At 46.1% G+C, this 22917-nt stretch overlaps 1 protein-coding gene across 1 annotated transcript; it reads right to left on the reverse strand.

Moving 5' to 3' along the window:
* Positions 1–312: 312 nt before the first annotated feature.
* On the reverse strand, positions 313–6376 carry LOC141082749 (olfactory receptor 12D2-like). The gene is made up of 2 exons (XM_073566666.1): positions 5504–6376; positions 313–390 (listed from the first exon to the last, which is right to left on the reverse strand). Exons 1-2 carry the CDS (start codon positions 6374–6376, stop codon positions 313–315), a joined length of 951 nt encoding a protein of 316 aa, XP_073422767.1.
* Between the last annotated feature and the right edge of the window lie 16541 nt (positions 6377–22917).

Consider the following 22917-nt stretch of genomic DNA (forward strand, 5'->3'; position numbering starts at 1 on the left):
TTCAAAATGTTACTCAAATTTATTACCAGTTTTATATGATGGTTCAACGTATGAGCTAGAATTTTTTACATTTGGAGCAATGATTCAGCTTCCATCTATAGCATTTTGGCTTTGCTCTACCTTTTAGCTTTGCTATCCATCCCTTACTACGTTTTTGCAATATATAATAAAGACTTAAATTATATAGACACAGCAGTGCAATTTTTTTTAACTTTCAGCAATTATAAATTCCATGAAATGAAAATGTAATTTCCTACTTTGATATTTTGTTAGCCAATTCCAGATAAAAATAAATTATAAAAAATATCCTTTTTAAGATAAAAAGTTTGCAACTATTTTCTTCATGGCTTTCTTCATGTCTTTGTTCCTAAGCGTTTTGTGGGGATGTGACTCGCTCAGGTGCAGCGGGAGACAATCAGGAGACCGGTTCTTCCAAAGTTCATGAGGTTTATTTCTGTCATAAACCATAAAACAGCGTATCACCAAAAATAGCCTCTAGCTTAGGCAAACAAAACATAAACCTTCGTGGTTGCAGACTCAGACCGCGAGTCTCAGCACATGCTGGGAGGTGTAGTCCTCCCCACATACAGCTCCCTGGTTCAGGAGCAGGTCACATTATAAGGCTGTAGCCACACCCACGTTCCCAGCAGCTGACTCGTCACCTGACTGTGACCTCACCACAGGTCCTTCAAACAAAAACAATAACAATATCTGGTATGCTTTACTTCTGCCTTACATTATGGAGATAAGCCATTTATGAGACACATATCTCCCATCAATTACACGACCCTTAGCCCTGCCACATACCTCCCCCCTCTGCCTAAAGCCGTGGGGCTTGGCACTTTCACCTACCAGGCAAGGGATTCTGGAGAGGGCATCGGCATTACCATGTAGCTTCCCGGCCCTATGCTCTACATGGAAACTGAAGTCTTGGAGGGCTAAGAACCAGCGGGTGACCCTAGCATTCTTGCCCTTGGTTTCCCTCATCCACCTGAGTGGGGCATGGTCGGATATTAACCTAAACTTCCGTCCCACCAGGTAGTACCGTAATGTGTCCACTGCCCATTTTATGGCCAAACACTCCTTCTCTACAACTGAGTAATTTCTCTCACAAGAAGTCAACTTCCTACTCAAGTAGAGAACAGGATGCTCCTCCCCACGTATCTCTTGGGAAAGGACTGCACCTACCCCGACATCTGAGGCATCTGTCTGGAGGACAAATTCACGTTTAAAGTCTGGGGCCACCAAAACGGGCTGCTTACAAAGAGCTCCCTTCATTTCTTGGAAGGCTGACTCTGCTTCTTCGGACCAGCTGACCATCACTGACTTTGTCCCTTTAAGCAGATCAGTTAGAGGTGCAGCCATTGTGGCGAAGTTTGGGATAAACCTCCTGTAATATCCCACAATCCCCAGGAAGGCTTTAACTTGCTTCTTTGACAGAGGTCTCGGCCATGTTTGAATTGCCTCCACTTTATTGATTTGGGGTTTGATCTCGCCACGCCCCACTACATATCCGAGGTACTTGGCTTCTTCTCTCCCCAAGGCACACTTCTTCGGGTTTATTGTAAACCCCGCCTCTCTTAGAGCATCAAACACTGCTTGGACCTTTTCCAGGTGAGTCTCCCAGTCCGGGGTAAAGATGACGATATCATCCAGGTATGCGGCAGCGTATAGCTTATGAGGTGCAAGGATTCTATCCATCGCCCCCTGGAAGGTTGCTGGAGCTCCCTGTAGGCCAAACGGCATCCGGACATACTGGAAGCACCCGTCTGGTGTGGAGAATGCCGTCTTCTCCTTGGCTTCCTGTGCCATGGGGATCTGCCAATATCCCTTGGTCAGATCCAAAGTGGTTATGTACCTGGCAGGTCCAAGTCTCTCGATGAGCTCATCAACGCGTGGCATGGGATAAGCGTCGAACTTGGAGACCTCATTCAGCTTCCGGTAATCGTTGCAGAACCTCCATTCACCATCAGGTTTTGGGACCAGGACAATCGGGCTCGACCAGCCGCTCTTGGATTCCTCAATGACCCCGAGCTTCAACATACGCTGCACCTCCTTGGAGATTACCTCTCGCCGGGCCTCAGGAATACGATATGGTTTCACGTTCACCCGCACATGTGGCTCGGTCAGAATTTCGTGCTCCACCACCTTCGTGCACCCCGGCAACTCTGAGAACAGGTCGCGGTTTTTCTGGAGTAACTCCCGGCACTGCTGCTTCTGGGCCTTCGATAGAGTCTCCGCTATGGTAACGGCTCCAACCTCCCCTTCTAGGTTGCCCAGCAAGCACGGAGTTACCGCTGGCTCTCTATCTTGCCACGGCTTGATAAGGTTAACATGGTAAACCTGGTATGGCTTCCGTCTTCCGGGTTGGTGGATCTTGTAGTTTACGTCTCCCAGTTTCTCCACCACCTCATATGGCCCTTGCCACTTGGCCAAGAACTTACTTTCCACCGTCGGTATTAGCACGAGAACTCGGTCTCCCGGATTGAACTGCCTCACTCTGGCTGACCGGTTGTAGACCCTGGCCTGAGCCTCTTGTGCCTGGCGGAGATGTTCTTTAACAATGGGCATCACCTTCGCAACCCTCTGCTGCATCAGTGCCACATGCTCAATGACGCTTCTGTGGGGCGTGACTTCGGCTTCCCAGGTTTCCTTGGCTATATCTAGGAGACCTCGCGGATGCCGGCCGTACAGAAGCTCGAAGGGGGAGAACCCCGTGGAGGCCTGGGGAACTTCACGGATAGAAAACAGTAAATACGGTAAGAGACAATCCCAGTCTCTACCATCTTCCTCTACGACTTTTCTCAGCATGCTCTTCAGGGTCTTGTTAAACCTCTCAACAAGGCCATCTGACTGTGGATGGTACACTGAAGTCCTCAGCTGGGAAATTTGCAAGACTCTGCACAATTCTCTCATCACCTTGTTCATAAAAGGTGTCCCCTGGTCGGTCAGGATCTCCTTCGGCAAACCCGTCCGGGAAAACACATGGACCAGCTCACGGGCTATACTCTTCGCAGAGGAGTTTCTCAGGGGAATGGCCTCAGGATAGCGTGTGGCATAGTCCAGGATGACTAATATATACTGATGGCCCCGAGCTGATTTAACTAAGGGACCGACCAAGTCCATGGCAATTCTCTCAAATGGCACCTCAATAATGGGCAGTGGCACAAGAGGGTTCCGAAAATGAGATGTGGGGGCAGTTAACTGACATGTCGGGCAGGACCTGCAATAGTTTACTATTTCCCGGTGACACCCAGGCCAATAGAACCTCTGTACAATCCGTTCCTGGGTTTTTTCCACCCCCAGGTGTCCCCCCAAGATGTGTGAATGGGCCATGTCCAACACTTTTCGTCTATAGGGGCCTGGTACTATTAACTGCTCTGCCACCTCCTCCCTTATTTTCGTGACCCGGTACAACAATTCCCCACTCAACATAAAATGGGGAAACCTTGTGTCTGCTCCCGGCTCTTGTGCAACCCCATTAATGACGGTGACATTGTTAAAGGCTTCCCTTAGTGTGGGGTCCCTATGTTGGGCAGTCCCAAAATTCTCCCCGGCCACCCCTAACTCCGGGATGTCAGGTACAGGGGACCCTTCCTCTTCATCCCCAACAAGGACACATAAAGGGAACTCGTCTGCCTCTGGTGGTGGCGATACCTCAGTGGGGTGGATTGGTTCCCTGCTCTTGCTAGCACACTCAGAACCCATCCCCCACAGATCCCAAAACAGACAGAAATCCCGGCCAATAATTATGGGATGCAACAAGTCTCGAACAACGCCAACTTCATGCGACTCGGTGCCATGCGCCGTTTCAATCTTCACCCTAGCCATAGGGTAGTCCTTTGCATCGCCATGTATGCACCGAACACCAATCTTTTTACCCGGGAGTATGTTTAGAGGAAAACTGGCCCTCACAAGGGTCACCAAGCTCCCGGAGTCCAGAAGCGCCATTACTGCTCGACCGTTCACCTTCACGGGACACGCTTGTGGCCCCTTGTTAGGTAGCGAGTTCACACTGCAAGCTGGATATGCGTAGTATGAACTACGGCGTCCCATGCTGCAGTCCATCTGCTCGGTGGTCTGGGGACAACGGGCTGCTATATGTCCTGGCCCATGACACTTCCAGCAAATAACACCCGAGGGGACCTTGGGCACCGCCTCCCCCGCCCCTTTTGACCTTGGACGCACCACCCCTTTTTGTGACTCCGCCCCCTGCTGGGACCCCCAATATGGAATGGGCTGCTTCCCCAAGGAACCTTCCATCCCCTGGTATCTCTCGACCAGCCCAACCAGTTCATCAGCATTTTGGGGATCACCCTGGGCAACCCAAGTCTGTAGAGGTCTCGGCAGAGAATGCACAAACCGATCCATCACAACTCGCTCTACCATCTGTGCAGGGGAAGCCGACTCTGGCTGCAGCCATTTCTGGACCAGGTGCAACAGGTCAAACATTTGGGAGTGCGGGGGTTTGTCCCGGTGATAGGCCCAGCGATGAACTCGCTGTGCCCTGGTAGTCATTGTTACCCCCAAGCGTGCGAGAATTTCCGCTTTTAATTTGGGATACTCTCTGGCATCTTGTACCGTCAGGTCAAAGTACGCCTTCTGGGGCTCCCCCGTTAGGTAAGGGGCCAGTACCTCCGCCCACCGCTTTGGCTGAAGTTTTTCCCTCTCAGCCACCCTCTCAAACACCGTCAGGAAGGCCTCCACATCATGCTCAGGGGTCATTTTTTGTAATGCGCGTCTTACCGCCTTCTCGACGTCGGTGGCATCAGCCCGACCTGGTGTTGGGGCGCTCGTCCTGCCCTCCTGGATGGCGGTTGCCAGAAGCTGCATCTGCTGCCGTTGTTCCTGCTGGCTCTGCTGGAACTGCTGCCGCTGCTCCTGCTGGCCTTGCTGGATCTGCTGTAACAACAGCTTGTTGGTTTCCTGCTGCAGTGCCTGGGACTGGACCAGGTGTTTCATGAGGTCCTCCATGATTCCAGGCAATGCTTGTTGCCCCGCTGCAAACTTCACCCAGGACATGCAGCAACTGTCTCAAGTCTCTGCTGGGACCGCTGCCCGCACGTGTACCACCAATTGTGGGGATGTGACTCGCTCAGGTGCAGCGGGAGACAATCAGGAGACCGGTTCTTCCAAAGTTCATGAGGTTTATTTCTGTCATAAACCATAAAACAGCGTATCACCAAAAATAGCCTCTAGCTTAGGCAAACAAAACATAAACCTTCGTGGTTGCAGACTCAGACCGCGAGTCTCAGCACATGCTGGGAGGTGTAGTCCTCCCCACATACAGCTCCCTGGTTCAGGAGCAGGTCACATTATAAGGCTGTAGCCACACCCACGTTCCCAGCAGCTGACTGGTCACCTGACTGTGACCTCACCACAGGTCCTTCAAACAAAAACAATAACAATATCTGGTATGCTTTACTTCTGCCTTACATTATGGAGATAAGCCATTTATGAGACACATATCTCCCATCAATTACACGACCCTTAGCCCTGCCACAGTATATATTACTGGATTTAAGGCTGGAGTTACAACAGTGAACAGAACAGCCACTCCTCGATCTTGATCTAAAGAGTCTTGTGTTGACGGTCGAATATAAGTAAAAATAGCTGTTCCATAAAGCAAAAAGACAACAATAAGATGGGCGCTACAGGTAGAGAATGCACGATTTCGACCTTCAGATGTCCGTATCTTCAGCAGAAATTTGCTGATAAAAACATATGAGAGTAGAGTTAGTAGTAAAGTCAATGTGGCCAATGTTCCTGTAACTCTTGTGAGAAGTTTGATATTGAGAGAAGTATCGGCACAGGCCAATTTAAGCACTGGTTTAATATCACAGAAAAAATGGTTTACCAAATTTGGCCCACAAAATGGTAGCCTTGCTGTCATCACAGTATGTAACAGGGAATGAAAATGTGCAGTAATCCATGTGCTGAATGACAAGCGCCGACAAACTCTAGCATTCATGATTGCAGAGTAACGCAATGGATTACCAATGGCAACATATCGATCGTATGACATTATTGTTAGGAGCATCACTTCTGTACTTCCCAACAAATGGAAAAAATAAATCTGAGAAATGCAGCCGAAGAAAGAGATGATCTTTTCCAAGGCCAAAAAGTCTCTTAGCATCCTGGGAACAGCCACCGAAGAAAAGCAGATATCTATAAATGACAGATTCCATAAAAAGTAATACATAGGGGTATGGAGACTTATATCTAAAACAGAGACTACCATAATGGAGAGGTTTCCTATTAAGGTAATTATGTAAAACTTCAAGAAAAATATGAAAAAAATCACTTGAAGCTCTGCTAGATCAGTCAAGCCAAGCAAGACAAATTCAGAAATGTGAGTGTAATTCACCAAGTCCATTCCAGAGTTGAGATAAAATAGTACTGGAGAAACTCATCAAATTAGGTTTTTTCAGAGATATAAGACTGCATATCTTAAATCTAATTTTCTTTATAAATCCAGAATTAAATATTATTTTGTAGTATCAAAATAAATATGAAAAATGACAATTTTACTTCTTTGACTTGGCACCTTTCTATTTTCCTTTATTTGCCTTGAAATAAAAAAAATAGGTATTAGACCTGCCGGTAATGATGTTTCCAGGAGTCCATCCTGACAGCACCATCCTTACAGGGACAGGAAAGCACACGAGAGGTTAAAAGGTCCCGTCCCAACCCTTTCCCTCAGTGATTTAACAAGTACCACAGCGTGGATAATGTAAATAACACTTTAATGTCAAAATCATATTACAGCATATGACATAACATGAACAGGGAGGGAACAACCCGTGCTGTCAGGATGGACTCCTGGAAACATAATTCCCGGTAGGTCTAATATCTATTTTTCAGGACGTCCACCTGACATCACCATGGAGAGTACCAAAGCACCTCCTCAGGGTGGGATCACCGCCTGGAGAACCTTTCTCCCAAATGCAGTCTGTTGGCCAGATAGCACATCAAGCTTGTAGTGCTTGCAGAATGTGTCAAGTCTGAGGGAAAGGGGATGGGACGGACCTTTTAACCTCTCGTGTGCCTTCCTGTCCCCGTAAGGAGGAGGAGGACACCCTCCATGGTGCTGTCAGTTGGACGTCCTGGAAATAAATGTTAACGTTTCATAAGAATATATGTTAGACATAAGTTTAGAAACATCTACTAGCTTTAGTTTTACAGATAAAACTACAAGTAATTTAGGTTTAGGTAATATATATTTCATGCAAACGTTCAGTATATTGCAGAAACATGTCAAAATTTGCTGCTGTTAGGGATCCAGTTGCTGAAATCTCTACCTGCTACTAGACTAAGGCTGTAGAAACATGGAGCTTTTTAGGGTGCTCAAAAAAAGATGAGTTTTCAAATGGAAACCACCTTATAAAATAACCCTCGTTTGAGAAAGCTCGACCACAAAACGTGTGTCAAGGGGCTGCTGGGCAAGCTGGGGGAGCCATCCCACTATACATGGGTAAGCTTAAATGAATGATTGAAAGAGTGGGAGCTATTATGGGGCACTGCTTTTTTGGCGCCTTTGAATGTTGTTAGCTCTTCTCATCCACTTGGGCGTTATGGACTAATGGTTGTTATCTGTATTCATCTTTCCTAGGATGTATTTTGCTTTTCCTTTTTGTACCAGCCTACCTTCATGTCTCCTAAATTTTTTCCTACGTGTATGGGCTACATTACTGTTTACTGAGCTATATATTTATATGTGATTTTTTTCCTAATAAATATTCATTTATTATTTATCATGTTGTGTGGGATTTTTCTACTCCACTTTTTTTTTCACCTTATAAAATGCTCTATCTTTTGGGAGTTTTTGGACGAGCTTTTTATTTCCTAAAATGGTTTTGAAGAATTTGTGAAGCAGTTTAAAAGAGTCTTTTCTCCTAAAGATTTTTTTTTGCAGCCTTTTAATTGGCCATTAATAGTTTCTATCAGATTCTATCAAGAACCACAAAAACGAAGTGACATGCACCTTCTTTTTTTCCAACAGGCGCTTTCCAAAACATGAAACGTAAAATGTTACTCAAAACATGGAACCTACATAAACACTACAGTCATTTTTACGATGGAAATTAATATGAATCTTTCAATCTTTCAAGCACTTTAAAGCATTTTTAAGGAGGTTTTTGTAAGTGGTCCTGCTAAAAACATTGCACATAGACTAAAGGTGCTCAGCTTTCTTAGGAGAGTTACTTGTGTCCATGTTGTTTCTGTGACCCATGTCCAGTCCAGCAAACAGGGCCTATGGGACATTTTGGAGAGCAAACTTCCCCAAGTCTTATAGTCTATGTATTTCAAAGTGGCATGGAGGAGGTTCTGATGAAAAATTAAAAACATTACATTTACTTAGTTTTGAAAAGTGATGCCTAAGGGGGGACATGATATATATGCCTTTACTTGGAATCATCCTTCGGCTAATATCACCTATAGGAATAAATAATACTTTAATGAAGAAAACATAAAATGTATACATTACTTTTTTTTCTATCAAAATATACAATTTCTCTGAATATGTGTTTTCTTTGGAGTCTACTTACTGTCTCCAACTTATCGTCTATTTTTCTTCTTTATGTGCAGTTCTGTGTTAACTTCATGGAAAATTACCAGGTAAGATTGTGGCATTTTATACCATATAATGTGGAAATACATTCCATTAAATACTGTTGGATGTCTCAGGAGTGTAAATTAAAGGGATGTTTTTCTGGAGCAACAGGACACAATGGGATAAATAAATTGCATATTATAATAGTATCATTCTTTTAGGTTATTTGTAAAATGTATTTAAAATTCTTAAAAAAAAATATTCAGCTTTGATTATAGGTTTTTCGGATGGCAAAATGACTGTATTAGGCATATCAATAATAATGGAAGATCACAATATGATTTAATTTTGCGTAACCCCTTACTGACATATAATGTACTGGTACGTCATATCCCGGCTCATTGAATTTGCTATCCTGCACTTTTCCCATCACATGATGGCTGATTTAATCAGCCATCATGTACCTCTAACAGTTGAAGATGGAGTGTAGCCCTGCCTGCCTCTGTTAACATGTTAACCTCTGATAGCAGCACTGAACATGTGCTGGCGTGGGCGTGTTATTACCACTACCCATCAGCAAGCCCTGGATGTTATCAAGGTGCACTAATAGGTTATCATGACAGGTGGTGGTCTGCTGAAGACCCCCGTGCTTGTCATTGCTATACTTCTATTAAATCCAACTTTTAGCTGATGGTCATAGGAGATTGTAATTTTTGCTGTAAATAGCAGAGCTGATGCCCTGCTATGTGGAGCACAAGTGATTAGACAATCGCTGCTTGAAGTCAGCTAGAGATAATATTGAATACAGTAAAGTAAAAAAATGTTTTTAAAGGTATGTAAAAAACTCACAAAAGTTCAAAGTAAACACCCCTTTTCCCCATTAAAAATAATGCAATTAAAAAAATAAAAATACACATATTTGGTATCACTGCATTCGTAAATATCAGATCTATCAAAATATAAACTAAATCAATTCAATTCATAAACAGCGTAATGAGAAAAAAAAAGATCAAACTTCAGTCACTGACTCACATGCTGTCCTCTGTGTGACAGCGTGGGAACCCACAGCCGTCCGTGATACCTAGCCGCTGTGATTGGCGGTGATTTCAGTAAGGTTACCATCGGTCAGAGCTGGTGTTTCCCACATTATCACACAATTGAAAGGGTGGGAATCACCAGATGTTTTGGCACCCCATTCACTTGAATGGCGTTCAGGTTTGGGATTAAGTATGAGTTCCGTTATGGTATCCAAACCAAAATTTTTGAAAAAGTTTTACCTGACCCAATGGACACAAACATCCACGGGTCTTCTCATCCCTAGTCTTAGATCTTGTAGAAGTTTAAAATGGTCCATACAAAATGTATGGTCAAAAGTTGTTTCATGTAAAACCCACTGAAACAACAATGGAGCACTCCCACCGGCAGAGACACTTTTGCGTACTATGAGGGGCCCTGTGCCAGTGCCGTCGCCCATGAGTATGCCCCCGATCTGCTCAAGGAACCTGCACTTTCATCTGCACCTTCCTCTTTGTCACCGTGTAAGGTGGTACATTATGCGGAAAGGGGAACCTGAGTCTCATCAGGATCAGATTCTGGCTGTGTAGAGTGTGAGTGGAATGTAGTGGCCTTGGTCAATGTACCAGCAGAATCATCTAGCAGTGGCTGGACATCAGTGCACTTGTGGCGCCCCCAGGAGTACGGTCGCCACAGTGGCATTACCTTCCTCCTAGGGAGCGTGATGTCATGCTTGAGAGCAACGAAGGATCTCTCTAGCAGTTAAACCAACACACAACACAGTTCCCACTCCAGGCCAGCAGGGAGACCTCTGAACCTGACTGCTGAGGAGCTGCTCTCTGTGGTCGGGAGGAGGGAAGTTAGGGCAGTCTGTGAAGGGAAGGGGAAGTGTGTGGATGTGAGAAGGGGAGCTGGAGGATGAGCAGAGATAAGGCTCACTCCTAGCTGGAGCGCATGGTCGGGATTCCGGTCTCCGAGTTTGTAGGGACACTGACGGTCCTGCAGCAGAAACCGGAGGAAGTAGCAGCTGTAAATGCTCTGTTCCCAACTAATGCTCGGATGCCCCAGCAGCGACGTGTATGAGCCAGAAGGAAAAGGCTATGGCTGTCTGCCATACGAGAAAGTTCCAAAAGAGAGTCAACAGGGGGAACTTCAGTGAACTCAGTACTGCGAGTACCTCAGATAAGTGCTAGAACGGAGGCCACACTACCTATCTGCAGAGAGAGAATTCTAAATTTGCTTCCAGGCTGACCAACTCCTTCTCCATCTGTACTCTGGGTCCTGGACGGCACCTACCAAGTACAGGTAAAGGAACTGCATGACTGTGTCTGTCATCTTTCTCCTGCGCCTGGCGCACGGCTCTGCTACATCCTGCACTGCACACCATCTACCAACTCTTTCCTCTGCCCTGCGACTACGGCCCTACCTGTGCAGGGCTTCTACATCTTAGCTGCACCACAACATCTGTCCTAGAGAAGTGACACTGCAGCGCGGGTCAATCTGATCAGAAACCACAGGTAGCGTCACGTATCATTCACCTATAAATGTTATTCACCCCTTTGCATGGACGCCCAGGGCCACGGAACGGGTCATCACCACCAACGTGACACATCCCTCTGAGACACCGGCCCGGTACCGATTAACCCCACTGCCCTGGCTGGCCACCCACACTCCATGTCAGAATCATCTTGGACTGGGGAATTCACGATTTGACTTGATAACCCAGGCATGGTATGTGAAAAGAGCTCCATGGAGTAATCTGTAGTGTGGCCTGCCACATCCTTCACTTTTGGTAGGGGTGAAGGACACAAGGAAAGGTGTTGTTCCTGACCAGGAGCCTCCACTGATGACTCAGTGCTTTTATTTTTTTTAACTTCAGAAGAGGAGGCGAGAGAGCTAGAGGCTGTGTCAGCAATGTAAGCCAAAACTTGTTCCTGAAGCTCTGGCTTTGAAAGCGGTTTACCTACTCCCAGAAAAGTGAGCCTTTGAGGCCTTGTGAAGCCAGACGATGACGTAGGCTCAACTGCCTTTTGTGCTATTGTGCTTTTGCCACTACCAACAGATGCACCACCAACACCACCACCATCAGGACCAGCTGGCAACCCCCGCCCACTTCCACGGCCTCTTCCACCATACTTCCTCATTTTTGCGAAAATGTACCCAAAATACCACCAGCTATATGGTACTGTAAAACAAGGTAGAAGGTGTATATAGTATTGGTGAGAATTTGAATCTCACTAGAGATTTGAGGATGCTGAACTAGTATCTCAGGGCCAGTAGAGATTACACCTCAATGTAACAGGCTGAAATTGGATGGTGTATGACAAGGTGGAGGGTGTTTATAGTATTGGTGAGAATTTGAATCTCACTAAAGATTTGAGGACGCTTAACTAGTATCTCAGGCCCAGTAGATATTACACCTCAATGAAACAGGCTGAAATTGGATGGTGTATGACAAGGTGGAGGGTGTCTATAGGATTTGGGAGAATTTGGATCTCACTAGAGATTTGAGGAGGCTGACAATGATGCTCTCAGTCCAAGTATGGACGCCGGCAGCCTAATAAGCAGGACTGCTGCACACAAGAGGGTGGAAAAATGAACGCTTGGTAACTGTGCAGAAAAGAGGAAGAAAAGTATTTTTGCTTTTAAAAAAGCAGTTTGCACAGCAAACCCTGATAGCAATGCAGCTATCACGGAGCCTTATAAGGCAGCCTAATAACCAACAGAGCTGATGCACAAAAATATATCCTCCCCTGTCACTGCACACAAACTGTTGTGTTGTTAGTGGAAATCGCTAACAGCAGAAGCAGTTTTTTGGTTCTTCTTCCTTGCCTAACGCTCTACCTTATTCTGAATCAGCAGCAGCAACCTCTCCATAATGCTAAGATCAGCAGAAGTAAGATGGCGGTCAGCGTGCACGCCCTTTTATAGCCCCTGTGACGCCACACAAAGCCAGCCAATCACTTGCATGCCCTTCTCAAAGATGGTGGTGACCGATGCCTATGTCATCGCGTTGCCCACAGTGTGCGTCCTCCATAATTGGCTGGAAAAAGGGCGCTGGAAGCATCATTTGAAATGCAACTTTGGCACTCTGGTCGAAGACCTCGTGGCCGATCTCACGCTATGGTCGGGTTTCGTTTCATGAAACCCGACTTCAGCGAAAGTCGCCAACTTTTAAATTTGACCGACCCGTTTCGCTCGACTCTAGGTATGACACTGGAGAGTTTTCTGGAAACATTTGGCCAGAAAAGGGCAAGGCGTGGTTACTCACATTATACAGTTCTTTGTCCCTACAGTGAAGTCCCGTGGTCACCAGAGATTGATGAGGGTTTTGCAGAGATTGATTTTGATTTTGATTAGGTCTAAGAACTGCTGCATTCTGTTTCTGTGTGAAGGACACTAAATTTCTAAAATTCTGATGGGAGGGGTGAATGATGCCCCTGCGTGACTGCTCTTGTGTATTTCTTCTCTCCGTTCTTATGTACGCTGAGTGTCTAATGGGAGGATGCACGGATCTGTGCTCAAAATTCTCTGTATTTCTGTCCTTGGTGTAATGCTCGCTAGGAGATTTATGCATTTTAAAGCAACAGTACTTAATTGAAGTGGAATGAAATTTTGTAAGTTGAAGTTGGAAATTGCGAGTAAAATATGGTGCCTAATTTAGAAGGAAACTTGTAAGTGATTGGTCATTAATGTGTTTGTACCTGCTTCTAGTTGTGTGATTGATATATAGCAAAATTGAGGATCAGCAGAAGGAGGTAGCCAACTTCACGGCTGATAAAGTAGGTTAGAGGCCTATCACATCTGGGCCTTCTTACTTTAGTCAGTGGGTTTTTTGTTGTGGGTGAGAGGCGAGGGCAAGGAGCCTTCTGGCTACACCTTGGCAGGCTCGTTCTGACTTGCTATGTGTGGCCTGTAAGACAAGGTCCAGGCTCACTAGAATGGCATTTCAGAATAAAGGTAAGCTGTCTAAGTTGAAGCAGCCTTCCCATGTTCCATGGAGCTGGGCTAGTAGGATGAAGGCCTATTCCTTTTCTAGTCAGCTGATGTAACGGGTGAGAGGTAAGGAGCCTTCCTGTTACATCTTGGCAGGCTCGCTCTGACTTGCTACGTGTGACCTGTAAGACAAGGTCCAGGTACACTAGAGGGGCACTTCAGAATAAAGGTGAGCTGTCTGACAAATAAGTTGAAGCCATGGCAACTTATTCTGTGTGTGCAGTCAGGGCCCCCCAATGAGATTCCGAACCGCTATGCAGATTGTAAAAGACAGAAAAGAAAGGAAGCAGTAAAACAGGTGGAACCAATATTGAAAAAGGCAAAAATGCCAGAGTGTGAATGTTTGGATGTACAAAAAAGGCACAGACAAGGGAAGAAAATAGCAAGTGAACAAATGATGTTTGAGAATGTGCAGCAGAACAGAAGGTGTATTATGAATGTTTTGATTCGCAAAGTTTAACCAGAGACCCAGACAAAACAGATGGACTTGTAAACACTGTGGTCAGACTCAAACAAACCCAGACTGAATAGCTACTTGTTTGACCTGTGCTACTGACCTAAGCGAGTTGCGCCAAATCTTGTCCGGACAAGATCATATGCAGTGACATAAGAAGCTGACATAATAGTGTGGTTTGTGGGTAGTGGGGACATTGACCTTTGAGGAGTAAGCTGACAGTAGACACCAGACGACCAACCACATCAGGACCTAGAAGGGTGACTGGAGTAAGAAAGATGCAGGAGTGTTATCCCTGGAGCCCTTCTGACCACCTAGATATGCTGAAGCAGCTGCCTAACCCTGAAAACCAACCATTCCCGTTTTACAGACACATAAAGGAAATACAGCAGACATATAAGTGTACCTGGGCAGACCTAGAGAGGTTGGTGAGTTTAAAGGCAGGTGACGTACCAGGACATATAATTAAGACACATACAGATGTGGCAAAGAATCAGACTTGGGGCATGGATGATAAATCTGCACGGTCTGGGGACACGTACTGTGAGGCACTAAAGCAATGGGCTACAATGAAACAATCAGAGCAGTCTGTACTCCTGACTAATGTGACACAGCAAAAAGGAGAGAGTATAGAGATGTACTTTGGATGGTTACAGCTGAAGTGGGCAGACAAGGGGTACTGTCACGACTAGTAACCGCGTTCGCGGCCGAGCCGGCGCCTCCAGGTGGACCGACCACGCCGACGTGGGGCGAGCATCCCAGGTGGGAACGGAATGTGGACCCACTGTACCACAGGGGGGACCCTGGCATACCCAGACCAGGGAAGAGTAGTGACCGGGGTCTGTGGCAGCTGAGCATGTGGACGAGGAGGCAGAACAACACCGCACAACTTCAGGTATAGACAAAGTTTACTTGAACAAGACATGGTACACAATCGAAAGTTATGCAAGGCTCCCGATTCCGCACATCAGGGAAGGGTACACGTCTCAGGATAACAGACGAAGGCAGGAGGACATCACGGGTTGATGCAGTCCAGGGTAGTCTGGCACGGGCATATCAGGACGGCCTCTTTCTCAGGCCTCAGGCATAGCACTGGCTCAGCAGGAGAACATCAGACACATACCAAGGACAGACGTCAGACGATGGCAGGAGTCATCACGGGTTGATGCAGTCCAGGGTAGTCTGGCACGGGCATACTAGGACGGCCTCTCTCTCAGGCCTCAGGCGTAGCACAGGCTCAGCAGGAGAACATCAAACACCGATCCCAGAAGGATGTCATCACTGGGTGGACCTCAGGGAATTGGCGGAACATCGGGACCCAGGCAGAACATCAGGAACATGGACTGGACATCAGGAACACGGACTGGACATCAGGAACACGGACATAAGGCCACCAGGAGCACGAACATCAGGCCACCAGGAACATGGACATCAGGACACCAGGAACACGGACATCAGGACACCAGGAACACGGACATCAGGACACCAGGAACACGGACATCAGGACACCAGGAACATGGATTGGACATCAGGACCACGGACTGGACATCAGGAACACGGACATCAGGACACCAGGAACATGGACTGGACATCAGGACCATGGACTGGACACCATGAACACGGACATCAGGCCACAGGAACACGGACATCAGGCCACCAGGAACACGGACATCAGGACACCAGGAACACGGACATCAGGACACCAGGAACACGGACATCAGGACACCAGGAACATGGATTGGACATCAGGACCACGGACTGGACATCAGGAACACGGACATCAGGACACCAGGAACATGGACTGGACATCAGGACCACGGACTGGACACCAGGAACACGGACATCAGGCCACCAGGAACACGGACATCAGGACACCAGGAACACGGACATCAGGACACCAGGAACACGGACATAAGGACACCAGGAACACGGACATCAGGACACCAGGAACATGGACATCAGCTCCGGACATCAGGCCGCAGTCATCAGGCTCCGGACCACTGGCAGCGATCGGCAGGCTCCGGACATCGGGCAGAGAAGCATAGGATCCGGACATCTGCCAGAGGACATCAGGCACAGCACATCTGGAAGGGGTCATCAGACACCGGACATCAGGCCGTGGTCATCAGGCTCCGGACGAGAGGCCACGGTCATCAGGCTCCGGTCATCTGGCAGCAACCTAGAAAGGAACCCCAGCGGTCTGGTGCAAACCCTGCCGGGTTGGACTGGAACCAGCACGGAATTGCACTGAATTCCCAGCTGAGCACAGAGTGGCAGAAACTCAGTGGACACCACCCCGGACTCCTACTTCCAAGATGAACCCAGGTCAAATCACAGCAAGTCAGGTAGCAAAGAGTCACAGTCACTGGGCACAGGGTTCAAGACACGGAGGGACCTCAGGAACATCCCACAGAGGACACAGTTCAGACAGGGTCAGATAAAGGAGCAGGTCCAGAATTCAGGGAACAGGACACAACATAGACGGGCCTGGATATGCAGCCTCCAGGAAGGGCGATCTGGGTATTACTGCCCCCAGAGCAGGCGGAGAAACAAGACACAATTCAGACAGGGTCAGGTGCAGGAACAAATCCAGGATCCAGGATTCAGGAAACAAGACACAGGTGCAAGGCAAGACTCTACACAAACACAGGGACCAGGATATTCTGCCTCCTGGGAGGGAGGACATGGGCCAGGATATTCTGCCTCCTGGGAAGGCGGACAGGGACGAGGGCCAGGATATTCTGCCTCCTGGCAGGTGGCAAAACACAGTTCACACGGGGACAAAGAGCAACAGCTCCCCCAGAACTGATCGCAATCAGAGCAGGAGCTGAACACACATACTCACATCGCTAGGTTCAGGAACTCAATGCGAAGCTCTGGCGACGCCCCAAAGGGGGAGGGGACTTTATATAGCAGCTGCCTCACATTGATAGTCTGGAGCAGCAATTGTAGCACACACCCATTCCTCATAAAAGCAGGGGAGGTGTGGCCGCGCGTACCCTAAGCAAGGCCAAACAAATCAGCATTGCAGAGGACACCTGGCGAGAGCTGCAAGCCTGAACAAACGTGGTAAGCCATACACAATGTAGAGGACCCCACGGATAGCTTTCCACAGCAGCAGCCAGGGACCGCACCAGCGGGTGGTCTTGCAAAGCAGCGGAGCCACGCACGCATGTACGGCTACGCAGCGGGGCAGGGACCTGAGCAGCATCCATAACGGTAACAGGCAACAGTATCCCTGCTAGTTAGGAGGAGAGGAGCAAAGGGTTAATGCAGACATGCAGAGTAACGCCGGGGAAGCAAAGTACAAACACACCGGCGTTACAGGTACATTCGCATAAACCCACTTGATGTTAAAATACTGGTGAATGCATTCATTGACGGTATGAACAAAGACTTACGAGACGCAGTACAGACAGCCAGACCTGAATGGAGACATGTAGATCCGAAAGACCTCCTTGTAGTTGAGCAAACAAGGACAATAAGACAAACTGTCATGTATGCTGGAGCACAAGGAAAACAGTGGAGACGTAGTAGGGGATCTAGGGACCTAGAAACAGTGAGGTACTGGAATTGTGCTGCTTACAAAACTTATTGTTAGTGACAATACCCATGTGAATTTACTGTCATGATTAAATTGAAAGAAGGAACCACTCCTCCTTGTTTAAAGCAATACCCCTTGAGCCTAGCCACATCAATGGCCCTGAGCTGGAATATTAAAGAGTATGTTAAGGCAGGGGTTCTGGTGCAAAGATATTCTCCCTGCAACACCCCTTTGTATCCCATTATGAGAAAAAAGGACCCAAGCGTTCCCCTGACACTTACAGAAAGGTTCATGACTTAAGGGCTATTAATGATGTTTCAGAGAGTGTGACCTCAATTGTCCCTGATCCACACACATCTGTCACAGATCCCAATGATGTCACAATGTTTCACAGTTATTGATTTGGTGAATGCATTTTTCCTATACCCCTGCACCCTGACAACCCACAACCTTTGAATTAGGACTGTCAGTATCTTTTTCTTTTACTGATAAAGGTAAACAGTATTGTTGGACAGTCCTCCCACAAGGGGGAAAGAAATCCCCTGCCATGTACTCAGCAGCAATGGCAGGGGTCCTTGAGCAATGACAACCACCTCATCCACAGATAATACTATTACAGTACTATTACAGTACTATTATAGTACGTGGATGACCTTTTGCTCTGCTGCCTGGACCAGATGTCCTGCAAGGAAGTTTCCTTGCTATTTTTTTGGCAGAAAAGGTTTGTAAGGTCTCACGTGACAAATTACAGTATTGCAAACAAAAGGTGACATTTTTGGGACATTGTATTGCCGAAGGTACAAGACACCTGACTGAAGACAGGAAACAGGCACTTCAAAATCTCCCTCTACCAAGGTCACATCACCATCTACGCCCAAAGGCATCACCAGGTACTCAAAATGTCCCTCCGGAGTATTAAATGCCATCTTCCATTCATCCCCATGCTTGATGCGAATAAGATTATACGCCCCCCTGAGGTCAAGCTTGGTAAACCAGCAGGCACTTTTAACTCTAGAAAATGAATCAGAAATCAGGGGTAACGGGCTGATTAACAGTGATTTTGTTCAGGGAATGAAAGTCAATCCAAGGCCTTAATGAACCATCTTTCTTGGCCACAAAAAAAAGTCCAGCACCTAAGGGTGAAGGGGATGGTCGAATATGACCCTTCTCCAACGACTCCTTGATATAAGATTGCATAGCATCATGTTCGGGTACCGATAAGTTGAAAAGCAGACCTTTGGGAAATTTACACCCGGGCATTAACTCAATTGCACAGTCATAACTCCTATGAGGAGGCAAAGATGCAGACTTACTCTCACTAAATACATCAGAAAAATCAGTCAAATAGTCAGGAATATCATGAGACTGGGGAGAAGTGGAGAAAACAGGAGTGTCACTAAGAACACACTGACAACCCCAACTCACCACAGACACAAATTTCCAATTCAAAACAGGATTATGAGTTTGCAACCAGGGAAAACCCAGAACAATAGTATCATGCAAATTGTGCAGCACCAAAAATTTACAATTTTCTTGGTGGTCCGGGGCGACCCGCATTATTACCTGGGTCCAAAACTGGAGTTTATTCTCCGCCAAAGGAGTAGCATCAATACCCCTCAAAAGGATAGGAGTCCGCAGGGGTATCATAGGAAAACCAATCATTTAGCAAAGTCTAAATCCATCAAATTCAAAGCTGCTCCTGAATCTACAAAAGCCATAGCAGAAAATGTAGACAAGGAGCAGATCAGAGTAATTGCCAAAAGGAACTTAGGTTGTACACTGCCCACAGCAAATGTGTGCACAAAACATTTTTCTCATTTAGGGCAGACAGAAATAGTATGAGTGGCATCTCCACAGAAAAAACACAGCTTATTACGCCTTCTAAACTCCTGACGTTGCGCCCTTGACAAAACCCTTTCACATTGCATGAGTTCAGACGTTTGTTCAAAAGGCGGCAACGCCTCTCATGTAGTTTTACATTCACGTAAATGCCGATCAACTTGAATGGCTAATGACATAGAATCATCAAGACCAGATGGAACAGGAAATCCCACCATAACATCTTTTACGGTTTCTGCCAAACCCTTCTAAAAGAGCGCTGCTAAGGCACCGTCATTCCATGTAGTAAGGACCGTCCACTTTCGAAATTTTTGACAGTATGACTCTGCAGAATCCTGACCCTGGATCAATGCCAATAGGGTTTTCTCAGCTTGATCAATAGCATTAGGTTCATCATAGAACAACCCCAAGGCTTGAAAAAATGCGTCCACATTAGTCAGAATAGGATCTCCAGGTGTCAGAGAAAAAGCCCAATCCTGGGGATCGCCACGGAGCAAGGAGATGACAATTTTAACCTGCTGCACAGAGCTCCCCGATGAGTTAGGCTTCAAGGCAAGAAATAGTTTACAATTATTCTTAAAATTCAAAAATTTAGACCGATCTCCATCAGGAGTAGGGATTTTTGGTTCAACAGCAGATGATTGAGCGAGAGAGGTGGAGATTCCCCGCACTTCAGCAGCGAGCTGCTCAACATGATCAGACAATTGCTTAATCTCCATTAAAGAATAAATCCTCCTACGGCCCCAGAGAAAAAGAGGAAAAAATATATATAAAAAAAAAAATTCTGACACTTTTTTTTTTTTTTTTTACAATTCCCTCCTGCTTTTGAGTACCCTAGAATCTGCGGTTTAGGCTGGTGATTCTGTTATGATTAGGTCACCGAGGAGGAAAGCAAGACCAAGCCAAGCCACAGAAAACCAGAGAGGTTGGTAACTAAGCGGATTGCAGACCCCTGATCCTATCCACACAACTAGCAGTAGCCGTGGAGCATATCTACGATGATCCTAGAGGCCTCGACACAGCCAGAGAACTAAATAAGCCTAAAGTAAGAAAGGGGAAATCTAAACTGCCCCAGAGCAGACCCCAAAGGAATAGATAGCCCCCAAACATATATTGTTGATGAGAAAAGAAGAAAACACAAATGCAGGTAGGAAAATAGACTGAGCAAACGATGGGGCCCACACTAACTAGACAGGACAGGAAAGGAAAGACTGTCTGCAATCACGCAAAAAACCCTGCAAAAAATGCCCAACACGTCTGATGGAAAAATTCTGAAGTCACTAGACTTCACCCACTATGTCAGCACTCTGGTATATTCTTGAAGCAGAGCAAAAAGAGACCAATCTAATAAGGGACAAAAACAAACTGGCACAAACAGTAACATAAGGATGGAAATTCAGCACAGCCCCAGCCGGGGCTGGCTGACCACACAAAACTGAAATAGACAAAACCAAATCAAATGGGAACAATAGCAAAAGAACATATAGCTTGAGTATACAGGGACTGAGCTGAAAACTAAGACCTCAGGAGGCAGGAAAAAATCACTAGCAGGGATAGAGCGAGTCGGCTGTCTTAAATCCAGTCAGAAACTCCAGATATCCAGTCATCCTCCTCATCATCAGGTGGCAGGCCTCTGTTAATTAGATCAGCTCCATTACCTCCAGTAGCCACTAGAGGGAGCCCGGAAAGAGAACCAGCTCCACTACCTTCACTAGTAACCAGAGGTAGGCCAGAAAGCGAAATCACAACAGCAGACAATCCCTGCATGGTTATTGGGTCTCTAAAGACTGCCAAAAATTCTGGGTGGAGACCAGAGTTCCCTCCAAGTAATCTCAGAAATGTTCGGTGCTCGCCGAGAACATCGAGTACTGTGATACTCAGGTGAGTAACGAGTAGTGGCGAGTACGTTTGCTCATCACTAGTTATTACTTTGGCTAGGATAGTTGTGCTGTATGATGAGCGGGGGTGGACGGGGAGATGTGTTTGATGAGGGGAGGGGGTGTTGAGATGTTAGAAGACCGAGTGGAGAGGTTACAGAAGTGGCACAAGCTTTTACTTTTTGTCCCTTAACTTCATGAGGGCTGATTCCAGCAACCAATCAGGGTGGAGAAGCCATCCACATTATCATGAAACAAGGTCTTCAGTGATTGACTGCTGAAGTCCCATGTCGCTGGTCATATAAAAAGCAGACATTTTGTTTTGCTGGCACCATTTGTTCAGTGTCACAGTGCAGATAAGTCACTATGGTGCTACTGGACACTTCCTCGATAAAGCAACATGTGAAACGCGCGTCAGGGTGCTACCACTTAAGGTACAGTACCAACGCATTGCTAATACCGAAACTTTACTACTTTCTAGCTTTCTATTTTCATTCATATGGATTCCATATCTAGGAGTTTCTCCCCTCTATCCAGCCCCTGCACATTTGCTGTCGATTGAGATTACATTTTGGAATTGGCACTTTTTTGCGTATTACTTTTCGAATAAGATATCTGCATGGTGACTCTTCTGTTTACCCTAATTCACATGAATTATTACCTTTTTATCAGATTTTTCCCATGTGTTTATAAGTATATCATCTGTAGATTCCATATCTTTGATTATTGGCTTACCTATATGAAATGCTATTAATTTGATCACACGTTGTATGCTTTTTTGGCTGATATATGCTTTACATTTAATTGTTTAGGAAGCCATTTTGTTGTGCTCCCACAATATATTTACATTTATTCATTCTGGCCTTTAAATTATTTATTTGTCTGATCTATTGCATAATGGTACATTGCCTGGAATCCTTGATCCTTTTTGTAGCCTTTTTTGCAGTTTGTTGTCCCTATATGATCATGTTTTAAAATCTTTTAAATTATCATATCAATAACATTTTGGTAATTTTATGGCAGAAAACTTCCTTTCTTTTTTGGTCTTGCTGGTGCTAAAAGATAACTTGTAAGTGAAATAGATAGAATCCAGTCCTGTGTAAAATTGATCTTCCAGCATCGAAGTAGATTGTACAAATACTGTGTGGCAGTCTCCTGAAGCCATTTTTGCAACTCCAAATTGTATGTGCTAAACTGTGTTTCAGTGGCAAATCAGAAGGCCAGGTTTCTAAGTAAAAAATTTTAGGCCTAATATAGTGGTGCAACCACGAGGCCTAATTAGCTACTTCAAATCGTTTGTGCTAAAACTGTGCTTCAGTAGCAAATGAGAAGGCCAGATATCCACTTAAAAATCATTAGGCATAACAGTGTTGTTAAGGCACACTATCTAAGAAAACAAATAGTGATTCTTCATTTAGTGACAGATGACTGACAGCTGTGGGCCTAAGGTTGTGAAAGAGTAGGGTAGAAGAGGGGAAGGCTACTTACAACATGAGTGGGAAAAAGTGATGTCGTGGTGTAAGGAGGAATAGGCTTGGTGATCGACGTGTAAGTGGGTTAGGTGTTAATGTGAATTAAAGCTTAACTAAACAGACAGTGTTTTGTCATATCCAAAGGCCACTGACAACATCTGTTACAG

The sequence above is a fragment of the Dendrobates tinctorius genome, unplaced genomic scaffold, assembly GCF_039654945.1.
Source record: "Dendrobates tinctorius isolate UK_male_01 unplaced genomic scaffold, ASM3965494v1 ptg000019l, whole genome shotgun sequence".
NCBI lineage: Eukaryota > Metazoa > Chordata > Amphibia > Anura > Dendrobatidae > Dendrobates > Dendrobates tinctorius.

Coding starts and splice junctions, on each gene's coding strand:
- LOC141082749 (XM_073566666.1), bottom strand. CDS start 6,376: ATGGACTTGGTGAATTACACTCACATTTCTGAATTTGTCTTGCTTGGC. Junction 391..5,503: donor TAAATCCAGTAATATATACT/GTGGCAGGGCTA, acceptor CACCTGAGCGAG/TCACATCCCCACAAAACGCT.